At 38.3% G+C, this 26,343-nt stretch overlaps 1 protein-coding gene across 5 annotated transcripts in view; it reads right to left on the bottom strand.

Moving 5' to 3' along the window:
* Positions 1–26,343, bottom strand: part of RUNX1T1 (RUNX1 partner transcriptional co-repressor 1) — a 139,426-nt gene that overhangs the window by 52,512 nt on the left and 60,571 nt on the right. For all 5 annotated transcript variants that reach the window (XM_007111486.4, XM_007111485.3, XM_024115888.3 and 2 more), the window contains 3 exons: positions 5,783–5,920; positions 3,523–3,764; positions 56–145 (listed from right to left, as the gene is read on the bottom strand). In XM_007111486.4, coding sequence (XP_007111548.1) covers positions 56–145; positions 3,523–3,764; positions 5,783–5,920 — 470 coding nt within the window. The remainder of the gene's footprint in view (positions 1–55; positions 146–3,522; positions 3,765–5,782; positions 5,921–26,343) is intronic.

The following is a 26,343-nucleotide window of genomic DNA, read 5'->3' as shown; positions in this document are numbered from 1 at the left end:
GACCTAGCAGCAATATGGTTTGAAATACTTTCCAGACCAGTGAGCTGTGCAATACCTTCAAAAATGGGATGACAAAAGGTCGCAGTGGGAAGTTCGTAGCTTCTTGCAGTTTGGAATGAAATTCTTCAATTGTCAAAGTAGAGTTCTGTGGGAGAAAATATGTATTATACATACATTTGTCTCTTGGTAAACAGTAAAAACACTGAAACTAATAAATTACTAATATTGTTACAACACTGTGATAACCAGCAGACACACATACAGAAAGCAGTTTTTTCTTTATAAAACCGTTTGACTTTATAAAAAAAAAAGATCATATAGTATTGTTTATTGTATCACCTACATCTAAAAATTGCATCTGCAAATGAAACACATTAAATTTGGTACTTTGAGAATAATGTGCAGGCACCTCAGCATAGTTTAATTGTCAGAGAAGTCCCTGGAATTATGAAGAAACTTCTAACATTATCTTTATGGAAAACAAACACATTTGGATGTATTCAAAAGCACAACAGATCAATTAAAGGCCAAAGGCAAGTGTTAGAATCTCTCAATTTGTCCCACATGTCACATCACTGTTCCTGCTGATGGAAATACCCTTCTCCTCCTGTCTTTCCATCTTGCATCCTTTCTTTGCTTACCAGAGCATCTTTGCTCAGGATGAACAGCTAAGTTGGCTGTGTTAATGAGGCCAAAGAAAAGATCTGAGCCTTCCTCTGAGTCACTGAGTCTTACAGGGTGAAAAAAATTCCCCAGTTATCAAAGATAATCCATTTATCCTAGAGGCAATGTGTATTGCTCAACCCAATGAGTCGAATTCACTCCTAACCTACCCCATAAAAACAAGCCCTCGATACTCAGGGTTTGTATACTACCATGGGTAACGTGCATTGATAAAAGCATCTATTTAATAGACAACCAACCTACTATAAAGGTGCTGAGTCAGTTAACCATATTGACTCAACATTCGGTTCATTTTCCTTAGTCCCTATGCAGAATCACAACTGTCAACTTCAGTGTCAAATTTTTCAACCCATCAATTATCCTCACACCTAACAAACTTGGGGTATTTGTGACCTAACAACTTTAGAATATTGCTCCATCTACTTTTTAATGCAAGTTCCTTTTCCTTTTATGATAAAGTATGGGGGCACCAAGTTCTAAGTTTTTTATACCCCCAAACTTGAAACATCTTCCCTTGAAACTATGAATAAACACTAACTTCTATCTGTAACAATAAGGGTCAGAGAGTCCATTTTTTAATCTTTCATTTCGTTTCTCTGGCTCCATTTTCTAAAGCCATACCAGCTGTGTTTTGCACGTTACAACAGTTCTTATTAACACTTTTCTTAACTCCATCTAAATAACAGCATAATGTGATTCATTACGATTACTACCTGAGTTCAAATCACAGGCCTGTCACTACCAATGGGGTGGCCTAGAATATTTTTCTTCTGTAAGCCTCAGTTTCCCCACACATAAAATGTGTATAAATAAAATGACATGTGTAAAAGCTTGCAGTCAAATGCTCAAAACAAAATTCATTCTCTATCCATTCATCTTTTTTTGTGTGTGTGTTACGTGGGCCTCTCACTGCTGTGGCCTCTCCCGTTGCGGAGTACAGGCTCCGGGCACGCGGGCCCAGCGGCCATGGCTCACGGGCCTAGACACCCCGCGGCATGTGGGATCCTCCCAGACCAGGGCACGAACCCGTGTCCCCTGCATCGGCAGGCGGACTCTCAACCACTGCACCAGCAGGGAAGCCCTATCCATTCATCTTTGGACAAATGTTCACTGCCTGCCGAATATATGCCTAGCACTATTCATTAATGTTTTCCCCAACTTATCTTCATAAAGTTTTTAGATAAATAAAATCTTAAAAAAGTATTGCCCTCAAAAGTATTCCACTTAATATGTGGGAAAAGTCTACTTAAAGTTACCAAATTTTTCTATATTTGAAGTTATAGAAACCACAGTTAAAGAACATATCAAATTTATAAAGCAGTTTTAAAATAAACATTTTTTTTACTAGTAACAACATTTCATCACTCACTTGATACAATTACTGCTTTGGATTTACTTTGTGGTTCTATGATGTAAGCTATTTATGTGTCAAAAACGCTTTATGCAAAACTCAAGAACAAATAAAAAGGAAAAGATAAGTGACTGACAAAAGTAACTGCAGTATGCTGACACACTATGCCAAAATCACCTTCCTGTCAGAGGAATACAAGGTGATTTGTATTCCAGAGGAATACAAATTTGTCAGAGGAAGCTGATGGATTATGGGAAATGTGAAAGCTTCTTGTTCGTAAAGTGTGGGGGAGAGGGAGGTAAGGGTTAAAAATTGAATTGCAAAATCTCTGTCAAATGTGAGATACTATGATCTGAAGCATGTCTACTGCACTAAACTCTCATCCAGACTTTTACTTCTAGGACTTCTTTTGTAAAACACAACTGCTACGGCTTTGCCCATGATAAGTCCTTGTAGTAAAAATAAATGATTATATCGAGAAAAAGGAAACTGCTGCCTATCGTATGAATTTCAGTTCCATTGTAAGCCTGGATGATAAAAGGCCTGAATATGTGACTCAGAGCTTCTCTATGACTCAGTTTGCTATGGGAAAATCACCTTCCTAAATGAAAATCCTCTATTCATAAAGAAAATCACAGGACATGTAAAAGTGATTTAGAATGCAAGAAAAGGAAATATGTTCTAATTTCCAGTGTGACAATGTACAGACTGTAATATAATGTGCCAAAATCAACACTTCTGTTCTCAAACTAATGGTTTGTGTAATTCTACCTATAGCAAAAAACTGTTGTGTTTTTTTAAAAAACAATAAATGGTTATAAGGGGTTAAGGGATGAAGAAATCAGGGTATTATTGTTTTATGGGTAGTTTCAGTTTGGGGTGATGAAACAGTTCTGGAAATGGATAGTAGTGATCGTTATACAACAATGTGGATGTGCTTAATGCCACTGAACTGTACACTCAGAAATGGTTAAAATGGTAAATTTTATGCTGTGTATTTTACCACACACAAAAAATTCAATGCTATTAGCCTTAAAAATGAAAACATAAAAGAATAATGTGTTACTTGTTATAAATTCTTGCTCATCTAGGCTAATAATAAAAACCCCCCAAAGCAACTAAGTTAAAATAAGCACCCAATTAGATTAAGCAAACCATTAACATAACAAAAATATTCTGTCATTGTTGAAAAGACACTAGCCATGTCAGGAGGATATACTTATTAAATTTTACGCACACACACATTTATGGCCAAGATAATTATAAATTTGTATAACCACATCTTCGTTAGCTAAATATCAATAGGAAAAGAAATCATGGTGGGGTCAATACATAATGCAGAACTGAAACCCTTGTTACTACAGAATTATCAGACTTGCATGCAATCTCCAGGTGTAGAAACAAAATACCTGTGAGAATGGAATCTGTATTTTGAATCTCCCCCACACTCCCCCTTAACCCAAACTGGGCCGATTTCCCTTGCTTACCACCAGTCCTAGTACGAGGGTGCGGACTCTCTCTCCTATTTCCGGTGAAATGTCATTGCCAAACTGCTGCAAGGTAGTGAGGAACCGTTTCAGCTTACTGAGCTGCCTGGCGCCACAGGCTGGGGGCAGCTGTTGATTAGCCAGAGAAGAAGAGGAAGAAGAGGAAGGCCCGTTGCTAAAGCCATTGGGCGGTGAGGGGGCGCCATTCAAGGCTGTGGGTGAATGGCTCGTGCCATTAGTTACTGTCAGAGGGCACAAAATCAGAAAGAAAAAATAAACTTACAGAGAACATGCACAAGGAAATTACAACTAAGTATCCTTCCCTTCCAATCTAGTGAATTTGGTAATTTAAAAGCTATTGGGCCTTTTTGGTAAAATGCTTTGGCTTCACAGGATTACCAGAGGCTCAGGTACTCCATAACTAAATGGGTGGACTCCTCACACCGCATGAGGATATCCTGCCCAGAAGCTGGTAAGAAATGGGAGCCGGCTGGAGCACAGGGGCAGCCCTGCCTCCCATGCGCACATATGCAAACACAGAACAAACAGCATTTTGGATGTCAGCCTTTTGTCCCAGGCTTACATCAATACAACAGAACTATTCCTTTCTAAACTGCTCCCCTAGAGAAAATGGACATTTGGTGGAGACTAAATTTATCACTGGACATTTTTAATCATGTTTTGTACACACAACTGACAGCTGTGTTTACAGAAATACGACTTTCAAGTTTTAACCTTATACCACCCAATTAGAAGGTTATTTTCTCCCCCTCATATTTCTTAACCACTTCTTTAAGGAAAACACCAATTTTATGTAAGAAGCCAAAATGCATATGGTAATTATCAAAGAGTTATTTCTAGAAATCGAAAGGGGACATCTCAGTCCAACTAACAGCATGGATTGGTGGTAACTTCGTAAATTCATTTGATAAAATTTATTTGAACGTCAAGGTGATAATCCATAAGAACTAGGCTAGAAAATTTTGCACATTTCTCACCAAAGAAAATGTTGACTTTACCATGTTAGATCTTTATCAAACCCATCTTTTAAATATAATTTTGATAAACTACCTCCAACAATAGTTTGAAGATGGTTTAAGCACCTTATTATTCTTAAAAGTTTCAAGACAATAAAATGGTCTCGTACCAAATGAGTACCAAAGCAACCTGTCAAGAAGTGACATCTCACTAGGACCTCTCACAGGAGGCATATGCCTATCACTGTGGCTTTGGGTAACAACAAACCAAATACAAGATGACAGGGTTACAACTTGGCACTGCTGCAGGCCCCTGCTCCTTACATGTTTGGAAAGGTCTTATAAAAGGCAGCGCAACACTGCACAAATAGCCTGGATGTGTGTTTTGCCGAACCCTTATAATCCCAAGGATCTATTTTTGCCTATTAGTTATTTTTCATCCACATACAGATTTCAGGGCACACAGTCTGTAAATAGTATCATCTGCAACCAACAGCATTTACTAGTTTCACAAATCTTTGATGATATTTTAACCAGGACTTTCAGATTGATGAAAACAAAGCTAACTGCTATTCCTACTAAAATATACAGAAAAAAAGGGAAGTTGCTATTCTATCACAATATTCTGTCCTTTCCTTAGATGACACAAAAAGCAATACACTCCACTGATTCAGAACACAAGTCTAGAGCCAAGTTGAAATGGAATAAATATTTAATAAATGTCTGACAAGTTCAAGCCAAGAAAGATGCTCCTTATTTCAGAAAGTTTTCTGTATGCAACTGCTGCATAGAATGATCCCTCTTTTAACTTAAGAATGTTAGATTTTAACATTATTTGTAAATAACAGAAGAAAGTGGATTAGAAGATCAGAAGTAACCTGGAAATAATTATAGCATATTAACATGTTCCAAGTCAAAATGAACAAACTAAAATATGGAGCTCCTCATTAAGTCAAAGGAGAAGTTAACGTGGTAATGATGAGTTACAGACCAAAGGCAGTGTTCTTCATTCACTGAAATCACAGAAGACTACAACTTTGAAACAATAATGAAAAGGCAGGCAAATACTGGCAGTCATACAAATTATACCCAAGATATGATAATTCTGTGCTCAATACCTACTCACTGGCAAACAAATTATTTGTGTGTGCGGGGGAGGGTGGGGCTTTATTTCTGCATAATACATTGATGCTGGATCTTTGTGTCCCTTAATTTTTATTTGCAGAAAAAAATTTAATTTGAACTTCAAAACGGAAACAGCAAATGCAGAAATGCCTACTTACACGTTGTTGGTGTAAATGAACTGGTTCTGGGAGCTCCTTGAGTTGTTGGGGGAGGTGGCATCGTGGGAGGAGTCAGCCTAGACGGGGTCTTCACATCCACAGGTGAGTCTGGCATCGTGGAGTGCTTCTCAGTCCGATCTGGAGGATGCCACCATGATCATGTTATTTTACTCCTTAAGCACCTTAGGGTTTTTTTCGTACCTCAGTTTTATGAGAGGTTCATCTTTTTTACAAGCAAGGTAAGAAATCCAACATCTTCTATCAATAAAATAGGCTTATCTACTGAAGCTTAAATCAAGACTTTATCATCCAAACCCCACTTAAGAAGGTGTAGAACAGATGGCAGGACCTCATTTCTAACTGGGTAATTTTACATCCTATTGTTATTTCTGGCTTGGACAGATGCTACCTTGGTAGTGTTATATGCAACAGCACAACTTCGCTTGAAGCTGAAGCCAACATTAGCAAGAGGTAAAAAAATAGATGAGGAAGTGGGACGGTAATGAACCCCTCAGACAGCTCAGAAATAACACACATCTTAGGCTCTGTTATGCAGGTGGGATACTGTTAGAAGCTGGTGTTTTGCAATGACTTTTTTGTAACACCTACCATCCCCTTTCCATGCTTAGTTTTCTAGCCTAACAGATGAAGCAGGCTATGTCTCCCAGACATAACCTCTCACTTCAATTTTTTTTCTGACCTGTTTGAAAAATCACCACTACAGAAATGTCACAAAACGAAGTGAAGTTATTATTGACTTAGAACTTGTGAGTTTATGATCCACCATTTAAAAAATATGAAACCTGAGAAGTCCGTGCACCGCAGCAAAGAGTAGCCCCCACTCGCTGCAACTAGAGAAAAGCCCGTGTGCAGCAACGAAGACCCAACACAGCCATAAATAAATAAATAAATAAATTTAAAAAAATAAAAAAATAAAACATAACAAACCAATACTTCAATTAATAATCTCAGGCAGAGTAAGAATGGAAAAGTCCCAAATTGAGAACTAAAGACCTTTCTAATATTTTTTCATGAGTATGTGACAGGGAGAAATTTCCTAATTACCCAATAATGAACATTTGCACTTCAGGACTGTTTTATACTAAGTATACTTTTCCCTTGGAATTTTGAACTTTTTTCTCAATCTGATCTGCTCAAAGAAACAGATCTCCAGTTTAAAAAAAAAAGTTTTCATTTGTTTTTTTAGATCCAATTTTCTACAAACATGTGTACACATGCACACAAACCCCCAAAAATATTTGAGGCGCCTCTTGCAGCCTTAGGCACAGGTATCTCCCATTTGGAGTTTTTGAAAAGTAACATAACATAGACCATTAATAAAGAATGGGTCTCTTAAAACATTATGATGACCATAGTGAAAAACTCTCAAAATTACTTGTCAATTATTAAAATGAAAAGCCCAAATTACTACTATGACAATTCCAAATCTACCTCCCCTTTATTCAAAGCGATTTCATAAGACTTGGGTTGCAATAGAACACAACTTTTGAAAGTTGAAATAACATTGACACCATATTAGGGAAGAATGAAAATAATAATCATTCTAATAAGAGCACGGTGAATGACAATCCAGTGAACAGTATCAGGGTCTCTATTTCTTAGTCTCTACTGCTGGCTGAATAACAACGACTGTCCCTATAGTGAATAAGTGTTCTGAGTGAGATGATCGTGAAGAAGCATGGAGAGCATCTCTACCTTTATCGTATTGTTAAAATTTTGACCTCATACTGCTATTCCAGAACACTTAACGAGTACCAGTGAATAACTTGTCGTAGAGAAATGCAGAAGTTAGGCAGGTTTAAAACCACTTCTTTGATAGTAAAAATTCATTGCACCGTTTACTCACCTCAACCAACCTCAGCAACAAGGGAATAAATAGCTTTCCACTTGTGTTGCAGCTGAGGGAAGAGGTACAGCAGCAAATACAAGTCTCCCTAAATAAAGGCAAATATTTCCCTCATGCCAAGGAAGGAGGGATAAAGGGAGGCTTGCCAGAGTCAGCTGGGAGATAACAGTGGGAACTGCTGGTCCATCTGGTTTTCATTCTGCTAACACTCACATAGAGCTGTTAGCGAAGGCAGTCCAGACCCACAGATTTGAAGCACGTGGTTGCACAGAGAGAGAAAGGAAGAGCAGGAGGGGGAAGGGGAAGTGGGAATAACAGAGAGAGAAATAAGTAAGTATATCGAGCAATAGAAGGAAAGGGTGAGAAAGAGGGAACAGACCAAAAAGCAGGGAGAAAAGAGCCTGGAAAGGGAGAAAGTTACCCTGGACAGTTTCACCACCGCTAAAAGCCGAGCCTTGGTGGGCACAGGCCCTACCTTACTTGATGCAATTCTTGAGCAATACCTAAACTTGGAAATGTATCTTAAACACGCTTTTCATTACTCTTTTTCCAACAGCCCACACTAAGGAAAAAGGGAATAATAAACCATAAAGCTGACAGTGGGTTTCCTCTTCAGACTCTTTTAAGGTAAAGTTTGTATTTCTGTCTTCCTCTGACCAGTTTTAGAAAGATTTTTGATATATTCATAATTTTAATTTGAATACCTGTCTTGGTCCACTTGTGTAACATGATTCCTGTCCAGAATTTAATAATAATAATACCAACAACAATTATCATAAAACGTAGATGAACAACTTTTTTAAATTCCTGAGATGTTGTCAATATTTTAGGAGCAATAACCACTGAGCCAATGAATAGCAAAACACCCCTGCTTCTAACAGGAATATACACATTCTCTCTGGAATACATGTATACGTGTATATATTTAAGATTTTGACATTAGCCACATTTCTGTGATGGCTAGCTTCACTCTGATGAAATGGAGCTCCAACCCAGAGGTTCTACAAACTTAGACAAAGTGGGACCATATGTAACTCATTCTGCGCTGTTCAGTGCAATCAATCCAGGATTGAAATAGATGATGAAATAACCAGCCAAGCTTAAGCCATACACACACAAAAACGCTCTGGAGTAGAGAGATTTAAGATAAATTCAGAAAATGTGTTTCAAGTATGCTGCGTTCTGTTGCATTTGTTTTGGATTAATAAAAAAAAAAAAACCATTTTGAAATATATATTCTTGAAACTTCTATAGCAAACAGCAAAAGAGCTATGATTCAACCATAGAAGCATTTCACTCCATTTCAAATTAGAGGATATAGTAAAACCAATATTAAGTTATAATATTTCTCATGTAATTTTTTAGGTTCATGAAAATTATACCATTTTCATGTAACTCTATTTTTAGTTGCTGTAGGGGAAAGCTGACATTTATTGAAAGACTGACACAAAATGAAAAAAAAAAAGAGAAAAAAATTATCAGATCAGGGAATTATTTGTTTTAAAAGAACTGACTTTACTTCTACCTTAATGATTCACACCACTTCTAAACAAGATCTTCCCTATGTGGTAAGTTTTCAAATCCCATGGCAAATATCCAACACATATGTACCAAAGACGGCTGATGCATGGAAGAAAACGTGGCATATATAAATACATTACCGATACCATTTCAATATCCAATTCAATGTCAGGGTCTTCTAGAAGTGGTATGTTTTCCATTTCCCCTTTTGTTGTTGTTGTTTTATGCGAAAAGGTATGGCATAATCTGCCATGGCACTTATTTTACTTTTAGTTAGTTCAAATAGTTCCAGATGTATTTTTAAGGTATGAAGGATAGGCATTCTACATTTCCTTTGTTTACATACCATTCTAGAGATGATTGGTGTAAAAAGATTTCAGTATTAGTATAATGAATGGCACGACATTTTCTATCAGAGTTCATCATGTCAATTATAATAGAAGAAATATCTTGGTTTCATAGGTGTTATGGGTTGAGGAACTTTTTGGTCAGTTAGTAGTTAGTCCAGAGTTAGTCTTATTTGAATAAGTGTTAGTTACAAAAGCTAGAAGGTATGCACTAAAGAGGATTAAGCCCAAGTGGAACCACGGTACTATTAATGGAAAGGCAGGAGGCACAAAACTGGTACAGAATTTGATTTTTATTTCTCTGGAAAATTTGGTAAATACAGTTCTGTCAATTAAGTCATTTAGTGACTCCAGTGATTGGGTGTGAGATGTTACAGGCAACTGTCTGCAGACTGAAAAGGTAGCCATCCAGCCTTCACACCACCACCACCTCATTTCCCTGAAAAACACCTCTGGTAACATCCATTCCTGCTCAGAACCCTTCAACAATGCCTAAGAATAAAAGTCAAATGCTAACATTTTAAGCTGGATGTACTGATAACAGTGGGAAGGATATTTAGCAATAACAGGAAAACTTCCAAGTTAAGTCAGACTTGGTTGCAAATGTAGACTCCTGACCATCAGTAGTGGGCCCTCAGGCAAGTGAATTACCCTGAGCCTCAGTCCCTCATAGGAATGAGGACACAATCCTCTACCTCATCAGGACCCCACCACAGCGCCTACTCATATTAGGTACCAACACGTGTGAGCTCCATTCTCTTTGACCTTCCTCTTCATGATCCATTTATGGGTTTATTTCCAGTATCTTTCCCCCAATTCTATGTTGTCTATATAGGGCACCCTGACATTACTCCTTGGCTTTTCTGCCTTTATCGTGCTGTTGTTTCCTTTATCTAGAAGAACCTGTCCCATCTTATACATTATTCACTGCCCATTATAGATTCCACATCCTCTTACAGCTTTTCCCAGTCACCCCAGGTGTCAACCACATCAGGTTTCCTCTGCCTCTCTTTTAGCATTTATCACAGCCCATCTGTACAATAGCTGTACATGTGAATGTGTATTATACCCTCTAACACCCCAACCAGTGAAAACGGTAAGCAACTTGATAGCAATTTTTTTAATTGCCTCCTTAGGAAGACATTTAAAAAATAAACACAACCATGGTTTTCACTAGAAGCATGGTTACATTCCTAATTTTTACAAATCCATTCCCTATATTATAGCCAGTTCAAAGATAGCAACCCTAATTTCAAGGCAAAAGACAAACACAGAACCATCAACAGCATATAAATACACGAGGAAATAGAATACAGGTAATATGAGAAGATACTGAAAATCCAAAATTCAGTTCAACTGTGAAACCAACTTATGCAGTTTCAGGCAAGTGTAAGAATGACCTGTTACCTCATGTCCTATCACAGGTGTTATATGAAGATTGCTATATCTGAAATACAAATCTGATCTGACCTACTCCCTGATTTAAAACCTTTGGGAGTGTCCCACTGACCACAGAATGAAATATATGCTCTTCAGCTTAGCTTATGTCACAGATACTGTTGAGTGCCTACTCAACAGCCTTTATCCCTGTCTTCCTGCTGAAGAGCTCAAATTTTGTTCAGGTACAAAATTGGGGGCGGGGGCAGATTCTCCTTGTTTTACATTACTCAGGTTATCACATTCCCCTTATCAGCAACAGGTTTCAGAGGTGAGTATTGTGCTCCAGTTCTGGACAATGGGTCATGAAGGGAGGTCTACGGAAAAGGTTCTAGGAAAGACTTCCTCACTCTCTAAACAGAGACGCAAGAAGATAATAGCCCTTCTTCTTCTGATAGGCACTATTGTGTCTATAAGTGATTTGTTCACTTCTTTGGAGTCTACTTTTCTTATTTATAAAACTAAGCATCCTGGAATACATGACCTCAAGGATCTTTTGCAAACTCTAATATTCTCTGGTTTCTTTTTCCAGATATGGCTTATGATCATCTCAAACATAAAGGGGACTACCCAGGAAAATATATCTGACAATAAAGTGACCACTAGACTTCCTCTGTCCACACAAATTTCTATGCCCACAAGAATATGTCTGCACAGAAAATTTTTTTCCATAAACATTAAAATTAATATCTACCTCTTGTCTTCAAATACATTTTCAATCCTCATTACTAAATCTCCATCAATGATTTGGTTACAAAATACCCTACAAAATGTCCAAACGTCCCTGTTTAGTTATCATCACAACACTCACTTTTACAGCTCAGGTTCTTGAAAGAGTAATCTACACTCACTTTCCTTATTTCCCATTCCACCTTACGTGTACCTGGAGGGGACACCTGTAAGACTTTATGCCTAGAAAGTTTCCCTCCCAGTACAGGGACTTGCCATATCCTATAATTTCATAACTACCTTGGGAACCACCATGTTCTTTCATGACCTTGTACCCAAGATACCAGTGGCTGGTCCAGGCACAGCGATTAGTCCAAGATGGGCAATCTCAGGAAAGGAAAACAATCCCAAGGATTGTTTCCCAAGGAAAACCGCACTGTCTACTGCCCTCCATGTCCAGAGAGCAGGTCTGCGTTGAAAAAGAAGGCACGTAAACAGGCAGAAAGAAGCAACGAAGTGGCAAGACATCATCCTTATAGTGTTTTGTAGTAAAGTTCCTCATTCTGCTGGATCCTAGGCACCAATTGCATCTCTAAAATTCCTACAGTTTGGATCTTCCAAATGATCCTAGCCAGTCAGTCCCTACTTTGCCTAAAACCTAATTTGAGTTGACTTTTCACTCAAAACCAAAGAATCCTGACTAAAATAACCCTGGAATGTAGCATCCATGTATTCTCTTAACTCCCACTGAAACTCTTCTAAATTGTTTCTTCATTATTAACCCAAGAAACACTTATATCCTTTATCTGGCATCTTTGTAGCAGCTGACACTGTTCAGGGCTTCCTCCTTCCTGAAACATATTGTTCCCAGGATACCACTATTCTAACACTCTCCTTTTCTTAGGAGAGTGTTAGAATAGTGTTCTATTGTTCTATTGAACAATATGTTCCTATTTTTCTTAGGCCTTCCTGGGTGCTCCTTCTCAGTCTCTTTTATGGGTTAACCCTTCTTCACCTCTGTGATAATTACTGTTATTTTCCCCCAATGTTCTTCTTCAAAGTTTCACTCTATACCTTTTCCTTAGTGACTTCATTGGTGCTGGGATAGTTACACCATGGCCATTATGTAGATAACTTATACCTATAACTCTAGCCCTAATATCCTTTCCAAGTTCTAGAACCAAATATCCAGAATGCTACTCATTTCAACAGCCTGAATTCAAACCCTCATCATCCATCATCTCTCACCTGGCCTAATCAACAATCCATTGAATGGACTCCTGGATCTGACTATTCATCTCTGACCCATTCTCCAAAGACCTTTCATAATGCTAAGCATAAAGTCCTTGTGTCTTAGTAGGGCATAGAAAGACCTTTGTGACTCATCCGGTTCCCATCCACCCCCATCCATTCAGTAACTCTTTACTGAACTACTATGGCTCTCCAAATGCCCCTGGGTCACACAGGGTTCCACTGCATTGCATCCCTTTCCTGAAATACTCTTCACCCCACCTTAACTGCCTGGTTAAGTCCATCATTCCTTTAAAACTCCACTTGGGTGTCACTTCAGCCAGAAACAACAACCCTCCCATCTCAGGCTGTCCCAAACTCCCCCACATTTCCCTATTTTACTCTCTAGTTCCTCTTATGGCACTGATAACACTGTACTTAGAACCAATGTTCTAAGTTCTCTCCCACTAGTTCATAATTTACTTAAGGGAAATTATAACATATGATTTGTTGTTATAGCCCCAGCACTTGGCACAGTGCTTGACACATAGAAGGTGCTCAATACATTTAATATTTTAAATGAATATATATTGCTATAATGTCATAATGTAGGCAGATGGGGTAGGGTGTCCTTGGAGAAAAAGAACCAGATGTAGCTTTTTGACATTAGAGAAGCCATTTTAGACCTAAACCATTTTGTGATCTAAGCCTGGCCACAATGCTTGTCCCTGAATAGGTCTCAGTAATTAATGATTTTAAGGGAACAAAGGAATGCAGGAACAGAGGAAAAAGCAGTCAAGAAACAATAATTCAGCAATAAATCAGAGTCCTAGTTTCTCCTCAAGGGATATACATAACCATCTTATACATATCTTGGAGTTGTTTTACAGAAACTAAGGCCTCCAATCCAGGTGGAGGATGGTAAGGTAAGACCCCAGAACCTAAAGAAAGATGATGTTGACCTTTTCTGACCCTCGTGACTTCAATCAACTAAAGCTTAGATTCTGTCACCCTTTGCCCCAATTCTATGTAGAATTCTCCTCTGCTCAAGCCCCATCATGAATATGCATGTAGCTTAAAACTCCCCCAGTTTTGCTGTTGGGGAGACACTGCTTTGGGAAGGATCTCCAGTGTTCTCCTTACTTGCTGCAAGTAATAAATCCTTCCTTTTCCCTATCTTTGGCTTGGGTGTGTCTTTTGCAACACCCACCAAGAGGGAAACACAGTTTTCAGGTAACAGTAAGGCATGCCTTTAGTCACAATTTTGAAACACTAGAACTTTCAAGAGACATGACAGATTTAACTTGATACAATCATCTACATCTTTTTTTTCCATACTTAAAAAAAATCCTAAAAAGAATTTCTACATTAAGTAACCAAATATAAATCTTTGAACTGGATTATTGAGTTCACCAGTTTTAAAATGCCTTTCAGCAATCACAATATATTTCCTAAAACCTTTTATATTAGAAAAGGAGATTTGTAAGGCAATTTATACACGTATGACATAGTCTCCAAAAGCTCCCTTTTTTACAATAATAGTATCAGCGTAGTCATACATCATACACATGTACATTCAAAACAAAGAAAAAAAAACATTATGAACCAAAACCAATTTTTTCCACATTTCAAAGTTTTCCTGTTGCTTGTCTATGGATGGTAGGATTATAGATTATTTTTAGTTTGTTGTCTTTCTTTTAAAGTTATGCAATGAACATGTTTTATTTTTACAAGGAAAAAAAAATGCCCACGAAAATCCTTAGGATAAATCACCTAAAATCAGGCATTAGGCACTATACCAAATGCCCTGCATGCTTTATCTCACTTTAAAATCTCACTATGAAAGGTACTACAAATTTGACCATCTTATATAAAGGAACTGAGGACCAGAGAGGGTGGATAATTTGTTCGAGGTTACAAGCTAGAACTTACTCCAGGTCTTCTCAGAGTTCATTATCATCTAAAACTAATATTATTTTATATAAGATCTGGAAAACTGAAATAAAGAAACATTCAGTAAATATTAAATCTAGAGACAGCATTATACTAGGACTGCACCTTCCAAAACTACTGTACTAGCCACATGTGACCATTTAAATTTTAATTAATTAAAACTAAATAAAATTTAAAATTTAGATCCTCAGTCACACTGGCCACCATTCAAGTGCTCACCAGCCATGGTGACATGGCTACCATACTAGAAAGCTCAGTTACAGAGTATTTCTGTCATCACAAAAGGACAATGCCATAATCAAATAATGGCTCTGAAATGCTACATTTAGAAACAAAAGCTCTGTGGGAGGAGTCCATGGAAGTGTCCACGCAGCCTGAAAGTGTGGGGATGGGGGGAAGGAGTGCCTTTGGCCTCATCCTAAACACCTTCCATTCCCAGTCAGATGTTTCACTTGTTTTATAGGTTGAGCTTCTGCATATGATTTCATTTGATGGGTAAAAGGAAAAATAAAAGTTTGAAACCCAATGACTAAGATAAGTGAGCTCAGAGGAAGCAGGAGAATAAGTCATGCTCAGTCCAAGTAATCAGTAAGCATTGGGATACCTATGCTAATGAGAACAATGCCAAGGGTTCAGTCCTGGAAAAAGCTGGTCAGCAGCTGAGTCAGCAGCTGGTCCAGAAACAGGGATGACTGCCTAAAGCAGGACATCATGCCTTTAAAGAGCATGAGTTAAGATGGAAGATGGCAAAAGAATGAGGTAAATCCATACTAATCTATCACAATTTCTAGAAAAATAACTTCAAAAATCTCTTGTGTCATCTCTTATAGGAACAATGAATTTCCCTTCATTTCCTCTATAGCACTTAGGTAGCTAGTACTTGAAATATTTATCTTGTGTTTGAATGTTTCCCCAATCATAGTGTCAACTTCACAAATGCAGAAAATGTTGACCTATTTTGTTAACTCCACCTTCCACAGAATTTAGAAGAGTGCCTGAAACGGTAGGCACTTGATAAAGATTTGTTGAATGAATGAATAAAGAAAGTAAAAGCAAGGAAAAAAGTAAAGCAAGTTTCTGACAAAACAGGCAGAGACGTATTAGTAACTCTATGGTTACCCAGAGTGGGCCAGAGGATAAGTAAGCAGATAGGAGACATGCTGAAAGCACACACTCATTTAGATGGAGTAGAGGCCCAACATAGTCTAAACCAGTTCACTCATTTTTGACAAAGATGACCTGCAGCCCACCAAGAGAAAGCACTATAAACATTAATAAGTACCCAAATGGTGGTTCTAGTTAGAAAAATCAATTACTAAGTTCATAAAGTGTGGAAAGGAATGTGGGTCTTACGAATATTGGTAGACTCCAGGCATTAATTGTATGTTTAAGCTCCTTAGAAATGTCATCTCTCCCACATCTGTTATTACCTTCACTCTGGTGATTCTGCTTCAGAGTCTAATAACCACTTCCTCGAGGTAGCTCCTAGAGCCACCAAGGGGGTATCAAGCAGCCTGGGGTTAACTATGGTACTTTAACCAGCATAGTTCCACATTAATCTGTTTTTAAGATTTAATGTATTTTAAGATTTCGTTTGGAAAAAAGGGACCTCTTGTTTAAGAAAGACAAGTTTGAAACGGCTGGCACAGGCAACTAGCTGAATGTTTGCTGAATGACTGTGATAAAAACACTAAGGAAAAAACCACAACTTCTAAATACATAGAAAAGTAACTCCTGCTTGCATAAAGAGCAGAGAAAGACAAAGGCATCACCAAGGGCCCATAATTGAACATAAGCATTTATGTAACACCCTGCTGCCAACGTGCAGATTACTCCAGAAGGTGAAAAAAATCATTAGATAGTGATCCAAACCTATAACAATCTCAAAGTACACACAATTTTTTACTCCATCAAGATTTGTCTTATTTGCCAATGACAAAGAAGGCTATAGAGCCAGCTCTGAGAGCTGTCGCAGAAAAATGGCAGCATACATATCCAGCTGCAGTCAATTATGATTACCCAGATAAGACTTCGTAAATCTAGGCAGAAAATTATGAAGGTGCGCAGAGTATGTTCCCATGACTAAATCACAGACAAGCAAATAGCAGAAGCTCAAATGAATATGTGTTGAATTTAACTGAATGTACTCTTAAAAATAACCAATCGGTACTGTTAGTGTAGACTTCACATAATAGGAAATGGGAAAGCACAGAGTTTTTAGGCAGCTGAATTATATACTCATTTTTATATTATAGGTATATGTGGAGCAGAGAATAAATAGGGTAAGAAAGGCAAGAGGACTGGATACCAAGAGTGTAGGCAAGAAATGATACAGCATCCAGCATGGAAGCGGCCCTAAGAATGGAGAATACGAGGGAGATTCAGGAGACATTTTAAAAGTCTGTGTCAAATTCACAGAGCTTCGTAACAAAATAAGATAAACCTGAGTAAGTAAGAATCTAGAGGTGCGTGGCAATGTCAAAAAGCAAACCCAAACACGACAGGAAGAACCATTTGGAAAAAAGTTCCGTTACGTCACAGTGACTTAGAGGGATCCCTGCAACACTCTGTTGTTCATATATAAAACACACTAAACATCTTCCTCTTCTCCCACAGGCGCCACCATCAAATTATTCTCCCTCCTAAACGTGTTTCTCCATCTCCATCACCATCCTCGGGCACTACCATCTTTCACTGGGACTTTTTCAGGAGCTAATCTTCACAACCCCTCACCCGGTAATGCCATCTGTTTACCATACAACAGATGGAATAATCTTGTCAAACGCAAATGTATTCACTCATCTAAATAACAGCATTTATTCAAAAATATCTGAGCCATCTACAAAGTGCTAGGTACTATTTCATACAACAGGGAGAAGGCAATAAAAACAAAGGAAAATCACTGCCCTCAAGAATTTTATATTCTAATGATCAGATCAAGACTGACTCTAAATACTTTAAAGTGTTTCAATGGTTTACCATCACTCTTAAGATAATTTTCAAAACCCTTTAAGTGACCTAGAACAGTAGATAGACTTAGTCTCTGCTTACCTCTCCTCTCTTAGCTCACATCTTATTGGTTTAATCAGTTGCAAGTTTCACCTCACCTCAGGGCCTTTCACTTAGCTAAGAAAACCCATCTCTGCTCAAATTCACTTACTCAAAGGTGTCCCTGATCCCCCCTCCCCCCCCCACAACATCCCCTGTGTCATAAGCTCTATTGTACCATCTAACTGTTGCTTACAGAGCTTACAGAAACTGTTAAAAATAATTGTATAATTACTTGTTGTCTAACACCCCCTACCAGACAGGACAACGCTCCATAATGGCAGGGAGGATATCATTTCAATATCATATATCAACTCAGTCCCAGAATTTATCACACTGTTAAGAACCTAGTATAAGTAAATTGTGGATAAAGACATTTTCTATTTAAAAATACAGATGTGGAGGTACAAGTAGAGCAAAGCAATTGGATTCCTTAGTCCTCTTCTGAACTGCCTTCAACCCCTCTGCTCTCTCCTGGGAGGGAACCAGATGAGTTATCTAATTACTTGCTTAACAACTCTACCCAGATATCCCATTGACAGCTGTATTTAGAACCAAATCTAACATCTTCCTGAGGAAATCTGTGCCTCCTCCTGTACTTCAATCTCTATCTCCAAGCCTGAAAGACCACAATCACCCTAAGCCTCCTCCCTCTGCATCATCCTCCTTCCACATCCAATCCATGCCCAGTATCCTATCAATTCCACTTCGAAATGTTGACACCTTTAGGATCCACCCTCAGTTAACCTCTGACCTGGGTTCAGAACCTACAGAGCCTCTGAATGGTTTTCTTTACCTCTAGTCCCTCTCTGCTCAAATCTTCTCCTCTTTGCTTCCAGAGCAATATTTTTAAAATATGAATCTGACAAAATCTTCTTATAATCCTTCTACAATATATAATCTATTTAAAATCTTTCTACAATTATAAAAGTTGGTCAGGGAAAAGAATGAAGGTTCTTCTCTTCTTAACTCTGTATCTCCGATGTCTAAAAAAGGACCTTATACACAGTAGGTCCTTAACTAGTTTGTTGTATTAAGCCATTTTTTAAAAAAAATTAAATTATCAAGCTGCCCATTCTACTCCCCTTTGGTATATACTGTAATCATTAAATATAAAGCAATCCCAACTAAAATACTAATACATTTTCTCCAGAATTTTACAAATGTTTTAAATGTTAATTTGAAATAAAAATGAAAATAGCTAGGAAAACCAGGAAATGAAATGTAATGAGGAAATTAAGTCTAACATTTGTTAAAATGCACCATAAAACTACAATTTGAACAGTGTGCTACTGGTATAGAAACAGATAATTCAGCAAAATAAAAGCTGAAAAGCAGACAAAATATAAAGCTCAGAAACGACTATATATCTAAGAATTCAGTATATGGTAAAGATGACTTCTAATATTAGTGAGAAAATGATAAAGCAATTCAATGAACTCTCTTTGGAACTACTAGACAACAATTTGGAAAAAAATGAAGTAAACCCCTGTCTCATATACAAAGTCATTCACTTCCCATATGAATAAAACTTTAACATAAAAATGAAAAAAAAATACTAAATATATAGGTACATACTTGTTTACTCTTAGGATTAGAAAAGAGAGTCCAAGCTATAAGAAAGGCAGAACCAATAAGGGCACTTATTAATAAATTTGAGTACAGCAAAAAATACCATAAACAAAGTAAAAGGCAAGCAACACCCAGGGAACAAATATTTGTTATGTGACAACAATGAATTGATATCCTTAATATATAAATAGCCCCATCAAATCAATAATTAAAAGTCAAAAAGCCCATCAAAAAAAAAGATTGTAAAACAGCAGGAATAGGAAATGCACAAAAGAAAAATAAATGACCTATAACCCTATGGAGAAAAAAATTTAACCTCACTAGTATTTTTTCACATTATTAAAACAAGATACTCTTTAATCTAACAGACTGACAGATTTTTTTAAATGATAACATAGTATTAGTTACAGTACAAACTGGCACTTTAACACTTTTGTAAAATGATACCAATTTTCCTATAGGACAATTAGGCACTATGTATCAACTGCCTTTAAATTATATATATCCTTTAATATACCAATTCCACTCTTTAAAAATTATCCTAAGTAAATAATACCAAGTGTACAAAGATGTTTATAATGAAGAAGACTGGAAATAACCTAGTTGTCCAACAATGGACATTTGGCAATTCAAATTCTAATAGAACCATACAGTAGAACATGATGATGTGTATATTTACATGGAAAGATACTACAAAGACACATGCTTTGCAAGATCCTGTTTAAAAAAACAACTATTTTAAGACAGTTATAGATGGATGGATGTGTCTGTATTTGTGTGCACAGGTAAAAGTCTGGAAGAATATGCATACAAAGGATCTATATCAGAAATATTAAGAGTGGCTATCTCTTAAATCAGTGGTTCACAATGGGGCAGAGCTTTCAAATATACTGTCAAACAGTCATGTTATAAAAAGCCTTTTTATTTAAATTTTTTTGCTCAGTTTTAACACTGTATTTAAACAATTCTAAGACCCCTCTATTTTTTCTTTGTATCATCTCTGAAATTGGGATAAGTATGGAATCAAAGCATTATTCATGCTTAGTGGCAGCACTTTTTTCTGGGAGCACTTTTTTACTTGTAAAATAACCATGGGCCTTAAAATCAATTTAGATAAAATATAGCACACCTAGATTTTTCTAGAAATGAAACTAAATGTGAAAAAATTAAGGGAAAAATATACTTCGCTCTATTTGGAAGTCTACCAAGGCTGTTCAGCTTCAGTTTGAAGGAGCAAAAAACTGGGATTCAAGACAACCAAAAGGGGGAGGGGAGGAGTCAGGAGGTAGGGTTCTTTACAGGGGCTGTAGCACAGGAAAACCCTTGAACATGTCACAAAGGTAGAAAAAGTGCCTTATTCACCTCAGTATTCCAATCATCTAGCAGAGCCTAGCACCAGTGTTTATTGAGTAAAGGGATAAATGCTCTTTTAGTAATAAAGAAGTCCACACACAGTACAGAGAGAAAGGAAAAGACCTACAGATCACTTAGCAGGGGAGAATCCAAAAGTATAGTAGCATACCATGAGAGCAAAATCCCCAAATAAATGATCAAATTCTTTATAAACTGTTCAAGGAGCACCATACAACATAACAGAACCCTCCACTTAAAGCAGTTTCACTAAGTTGTCTAGAGAAGGGTTCCCAAAGACAAGTTTGGACTGCCTATGAATTATATTAGCAAATTCTTTGCATATAATAAATATTTACACACCACATGGGAACTGAAGGTATGTGTTTAAATGGATATTTCTCTTTGACTTAATATGGTCAATATATAAAAAGGTCAAGTCTATAAATTCTACACAGTTGGGTTAATTTCACATTTACTATTTCTTAATAGATTCTGCCTCAGTTATAATACAATTTTTCATGGAGGCCCATGACCTTATTTAAATTAATAAAGTAATTCAGAGAAAGTACCCTAATTAATTATTGCTAATAAGTATTCCCTAAGGACAGAAGCTCAAGTTCTGTTTACCAAAGAAATAACTGCATATGTATATTCAAATGTATCTAAGTAAGTCCATTTTCCCTTATATCAAGACACTTTAAAAGCAAGCATATCTTTTAATCTCAGGAAGACCATCGGGGAACCAAGAACTATAAAATTCTATCTGGCTACAGTCTGAATGACACATTTTTACAATACACACCACCTTAAGTTCTCGGGATGTGCCTCAAGTAGACACGTAAGTAAATTCAAGTTATTAAGTCCTTAATGTAGCCTCATGTGTACATATACTTTAAATGTGGGTAAATGTGTTATTAAATTAAGATGACAGTCTAAATTCCCATCCATTTACTAGGAATCATTTATATTTCATATAGCACTCGAGATGTCTTCTCTGAGTTTATGAAGAATTATAATGGGAGGAAATCAAACCAAACATTGATGGACAACTGCAAAGAGCATTCCATGTACAAATGAAAAATGTTGCTTGCAAGAGATATATAAGATCATTTTCAAAAGCACGACCTTCTTGATACTCTGTCAGATAAATTAATCACAAAAGTAATAAATGTCTAAATACTAAGGAAGCTCTTCTCATTCAAGGTTCACCACATTATTATTAACTTGTTACTAACAATAACTCAAATTAGGATATATCCAAAATCACCCCATGATAATATCACTACTACTACTACTTCCTTAAAAAGCAAAGGGGTAAAATTTTTGGCACATGGCGAACATGAGCACAGAAGTCCACTCTCATTGTGAATGTTGTCATTCCTTGAGCAGCAGCAAGAAAAAGATGCTGGGACTCTGTTTTGAGGGGTCAAACCAGTGCTTATTATTACGTGCCGTTCCCATCTCAAAATTACTGCCCAGGATACCTCAGGAAAGTTACTGGAGACTAAAAAACCATTTCACAACTCTTCATCATCTCTCTCTGTAAAACAATAATTTACTAGTACGAGCTTAGATTTGCAAGAAAACACTAGCTTCTGCCCTGGTAGATCATATTTTATGTCTACTTGGCCTGACTCTAGGCAAAATTATGAAGTCAGCAACGTTTAGCTTCAGTGTCTCCCCTTTCTCTTTGGTTTATCTTCCTTTCAGTACCTCCCACTATTCCTCACCCACGAGAAATCTGTATCTCTTACCCTACCCCTTAGTTTAAAGCCAGTAAATTGCGACACCCACCTAGACCCAACGTCCGGAGCTTCAGATCTGTCCCAAGTGTCTACTTCTGGGACTAAAGTTGCAGTAATCATATAATGGCAGTAACTAATTACAGTGGCGCGCGCGCACGCACACACACACACACACACACACACACACACACACACTTTTCCTCATTTTGTGACTCAGAATTACCTGAGTTGAGGGGGAGGGAGAAGGGTAGAGGAAATGCAGAAAGAAACACCATGCAATTGCATGGAGGGAATTTATCTTGTCCCTCTCTTCTGCCCCGCCCTGAACACACTACTGAGTGCCCTGAACACATTACTGAGTGTTCAGTAACACCTAACCCTTTAACAAGCAAACATGGTCCTTCTCTACCTTAATTTGAAGGATAAGCTGTTATAGGTCTTTTATAGCAGCAGTCGCCAACCTTTTTGGCACCAGGGACCGGTTTTGTGGAAGACAATTTTTCCATGGTGCGGCAGGGCGGGGGAGGCATGGTTCAGGCGGTAGTGGAGCAATGGGGAGTGGCAGATGAAGTTTCGCTCACCTGCCACTCACGGGGGGCGGCGGGGGGGGGGGCTGTTGGGGATCCCTGTTTTATAGGGCCTTCAGGAACCAAGGAAGTATCAGTGGGAAGGACAGGACAGTATCACAAACAGTTCTAAGCAGTTACATACTGAAGGATATAATCCAATGTCTATGGAACATCTATTTATGAATATGATAAATACTAGAAAGTTACTATTTTCCTTCTCCCCTCTACAAATGGTCAGCTCATTTTCACCTTTTCTATTTTCAACATCAGTGTCACCTCCTGAGGGCATCAATCCTTCCCTGGCCATCCAATCTCAAGCAGGTTTTTGTGCCCCTTTGTTTCCTTCACATACTTGGAAAACACAAAATTCATTTACATCCTTTTCCTTGGAGTTTAGTGGGCTCCCACCCCAGAATCCCAGCCCCAGCACAGTGTCTGGCACAGAAGTACTACAAAAGATCTGCTAAAACAAAATTTTAAAGACAGAATTCTAACTTTCAAAGGGGCAACAGTAGAATGTGAACTAGTTATAAAACCAGTAAGAAAAGAAACAGGGAGGTGTCAGGAACCAGAAACACAAAGGGAGTGTTAATAACCATGAGTTCATGCTAAGGTCAAGGTTAGATGGGTGGTGTGATAAAGCAAAGAGGAAAAGCTGAATGGGACAGAGAAAATGAAGAAGGCTTTCCAGATTAAATGAGCCTGAGCATGTCCAGCCTGGTTGGGCCCCAGACAAGATGAGACAAGAAAGACAGTAAAAAGTGAGGGTGCATTAAATTAATCTTGAAGACATCTTTTGACTTGCCTCAATCCTCCAGCCAAATTCTGATAACCTCATGCCCTATCTAAGCAAATAAAGTGAGGTTGTCAGGCATAAAGCCCTGCAAACCTCACCCTCAGAACTCCTGCTTATCTGCACCTGAATCTTGAGTTTCAGAAGAGGCATCTTCTGTCTCTAGAGGCTTCACTCTACCAATCATTCCACCCTCTCCTTAACTTGAGCTTGTCTGACTCTACCTCTTCCTTCCTAGAACCTAGGCATGCTCAAATCTCTCCCACCAAGAACAAACCAACCCCTCTCTCCATGTAGATGGTGTTCCCTCCATCCTTCCACTGGCAGGCTTCTGAAGGGTAGACCTCACTGGCTCTGTCTAAATCATCTCTTCCATCAACTTTGCAACGCACCACAAACAAGCTCCAACAAAGGGACAGAGGTTTACTGGTAACTATTGATATCTTCCTTCCAGGTGGCCAAATCCAAAAGGCAATCTAGCCCCTCCCAATTAACTCCCGGTGCCTCTGCAGCATTTCACACTATAGACCCCTCCCTCCATGAAACTCTTTGCCCCCTGATTTTAATGAGACCTGACTCTCAGATGCCCTGGTAGTCACCAGGGTTCTTTTCGAGGCTTTTCTCTCTTCACACCATACATTTGCCTCCGTTCCAAAGGTTTTAGCTATCACCTCTGACTTCAAATCAAGATTTCCAGTATACACATCTCTACTCAACAAACCTGTGATCTAGCTCCCTATGGAATCTCTCAGCAGTCATATAACAGATAAACCTGAAAGTTAATGCTCTCTTGATGAATTATTCACTATTCTGGTTGATGGCGATCAGTTGTCCAAATAAGAATTCAGAGTCATCCTAGACACCACGACTCCCCAGTCACTGGCTCTACATCCAACCGATGTATTAGAGCCCTTTGGTTCTCTCTAGTTAGTACCCCTAGAGCCTGCTGCTCCCAGCCGCCTTCTCTTTTTCATTCATACTGAAGCCAACCATCATCCTATCTCACCAAGCAGACTGCAGATTTCATCTTCTTCAATTTACCTCCTACATCACTTCCAAAGTGATATGAACATTCAACCCAACAATATGATCCCTCTGCTTAAAAGCCTCCAGTTTAGGGCTTCCCTGGTGGTGCAGTGGTTGAGAGTCCGCCTGCCGATGCAGGGGACGCGGGTTCGTGCCCCGGTCCGGGAAGATCCCACATGCCGCGGAGCGGCTGGGCCCGTGAGCCACGGCCGCTGAGCCTGTGTGTCCGGAGCCTGTGCTCCGCGACGGGAGAGGCCACAACAGTGAGAGGCCCGCGTACCGCAAAAGGAAAAAAAAAACCTCCAGTTACTTTCCTTTCTGCCACTCCAATCTACAAGACAGGTGTCTACTTCTGATACTTCCTCATGCTGTAAGCTCTAGCCATGCTGGTTCATGCCTTAGCATTCCTGTTTTATGTTCTTCCCTGTATTTAAAATGTCCTCTGGCAACAAGAAGCTTGTGATCCTTCAAGACACAGAAGAAATGCCACCTCTTCCATGAAGGCTTCCCTCATTACCCTTGTTCCACATTCAAATTAGAGAGAGATGATCACTCCCTTCTTTAGGCTCTACTTTGCATATATCTATTAGAGAACTTAGCATCATCCAATTGTTGTGCTTGCAAGTGTGTGTCCAGGCGTGTATACTATGCACACATACACATACATTCCTTAGAAGACTAGGCCCACATCCTATTGATTATTCCACCTCAGCATTCTGCACAGGCCTAGGAAGTAAATGCTTAGTAGTTGGCTCTGAATAAATATTTGATGGCAAACTGCTGTAAGGAAAAAACACTAGGATTTAGGACAGCAAAGGAAAGAAAGTCATCAAGTTAAAAAAAGAAAGTCATAGAAGGTGAGAAAGAAAATAGCATTTCTACATTAGACCCTGCCCTGAACCAACTGGGAGTTAGAAGGTCTGGCTCTCTGCACTCCAAAGCTCTCTGGCTCCTTCCCCTGTAATAACACAACACACATCTTATTGTAAATAACTTTATGTGTGTCCTCCTTGCTTGGGTGAAATATCACTACTATTACTGTCAAAATATCTTAATAGCAATTATATTTATTGAGCATTTACCAAGTGCCAGGTACTTGCTAAACGCTTTACATATGTTAACTCATTTAATTTTCACAACAGGCCAGTGCTGTGAATGTTATTAATATTACCATTTTACAGATGGAAAAACTGAACCTTAACAAGATTAATCAATTTGCCCATTGTCCTGTAGCTAGTGAACAGGATTCAAAGCTAAGGAGTATGATTTCAGGGCCCATGCTCCTGATTCAGCTACTATACTATACTACTAGTGCCCCCCCGCAATAACCCACCATCAAATACATAAATAAAGGCCACCAGGGATCTAGGAAGGCACGGGCTATGTTTGGCTTATTTACTACTTGACACATAGTAAATGCTCAGTAAATAT

This window comes from Physeter macrocephalus, chromosome 15 (assembly GCF_002837175.3).
Source record: "Physeter macrocephalus isolate SW-GA chromosome 15, ASM283717v5, whole genome shotgun sequence".
Classification (NCBI taxonomy): domain Eukaryota; kingdom Metazoa; phylum Chordata; class Mammalia; order Artiodactyla; family Physeteridae; genus Physeter; species Physeter macrocephalus.
Note: the sequence above shows the minus strand (reverse complement) of the source record. Positions and strands in the feature narration are given on the sequence as shown.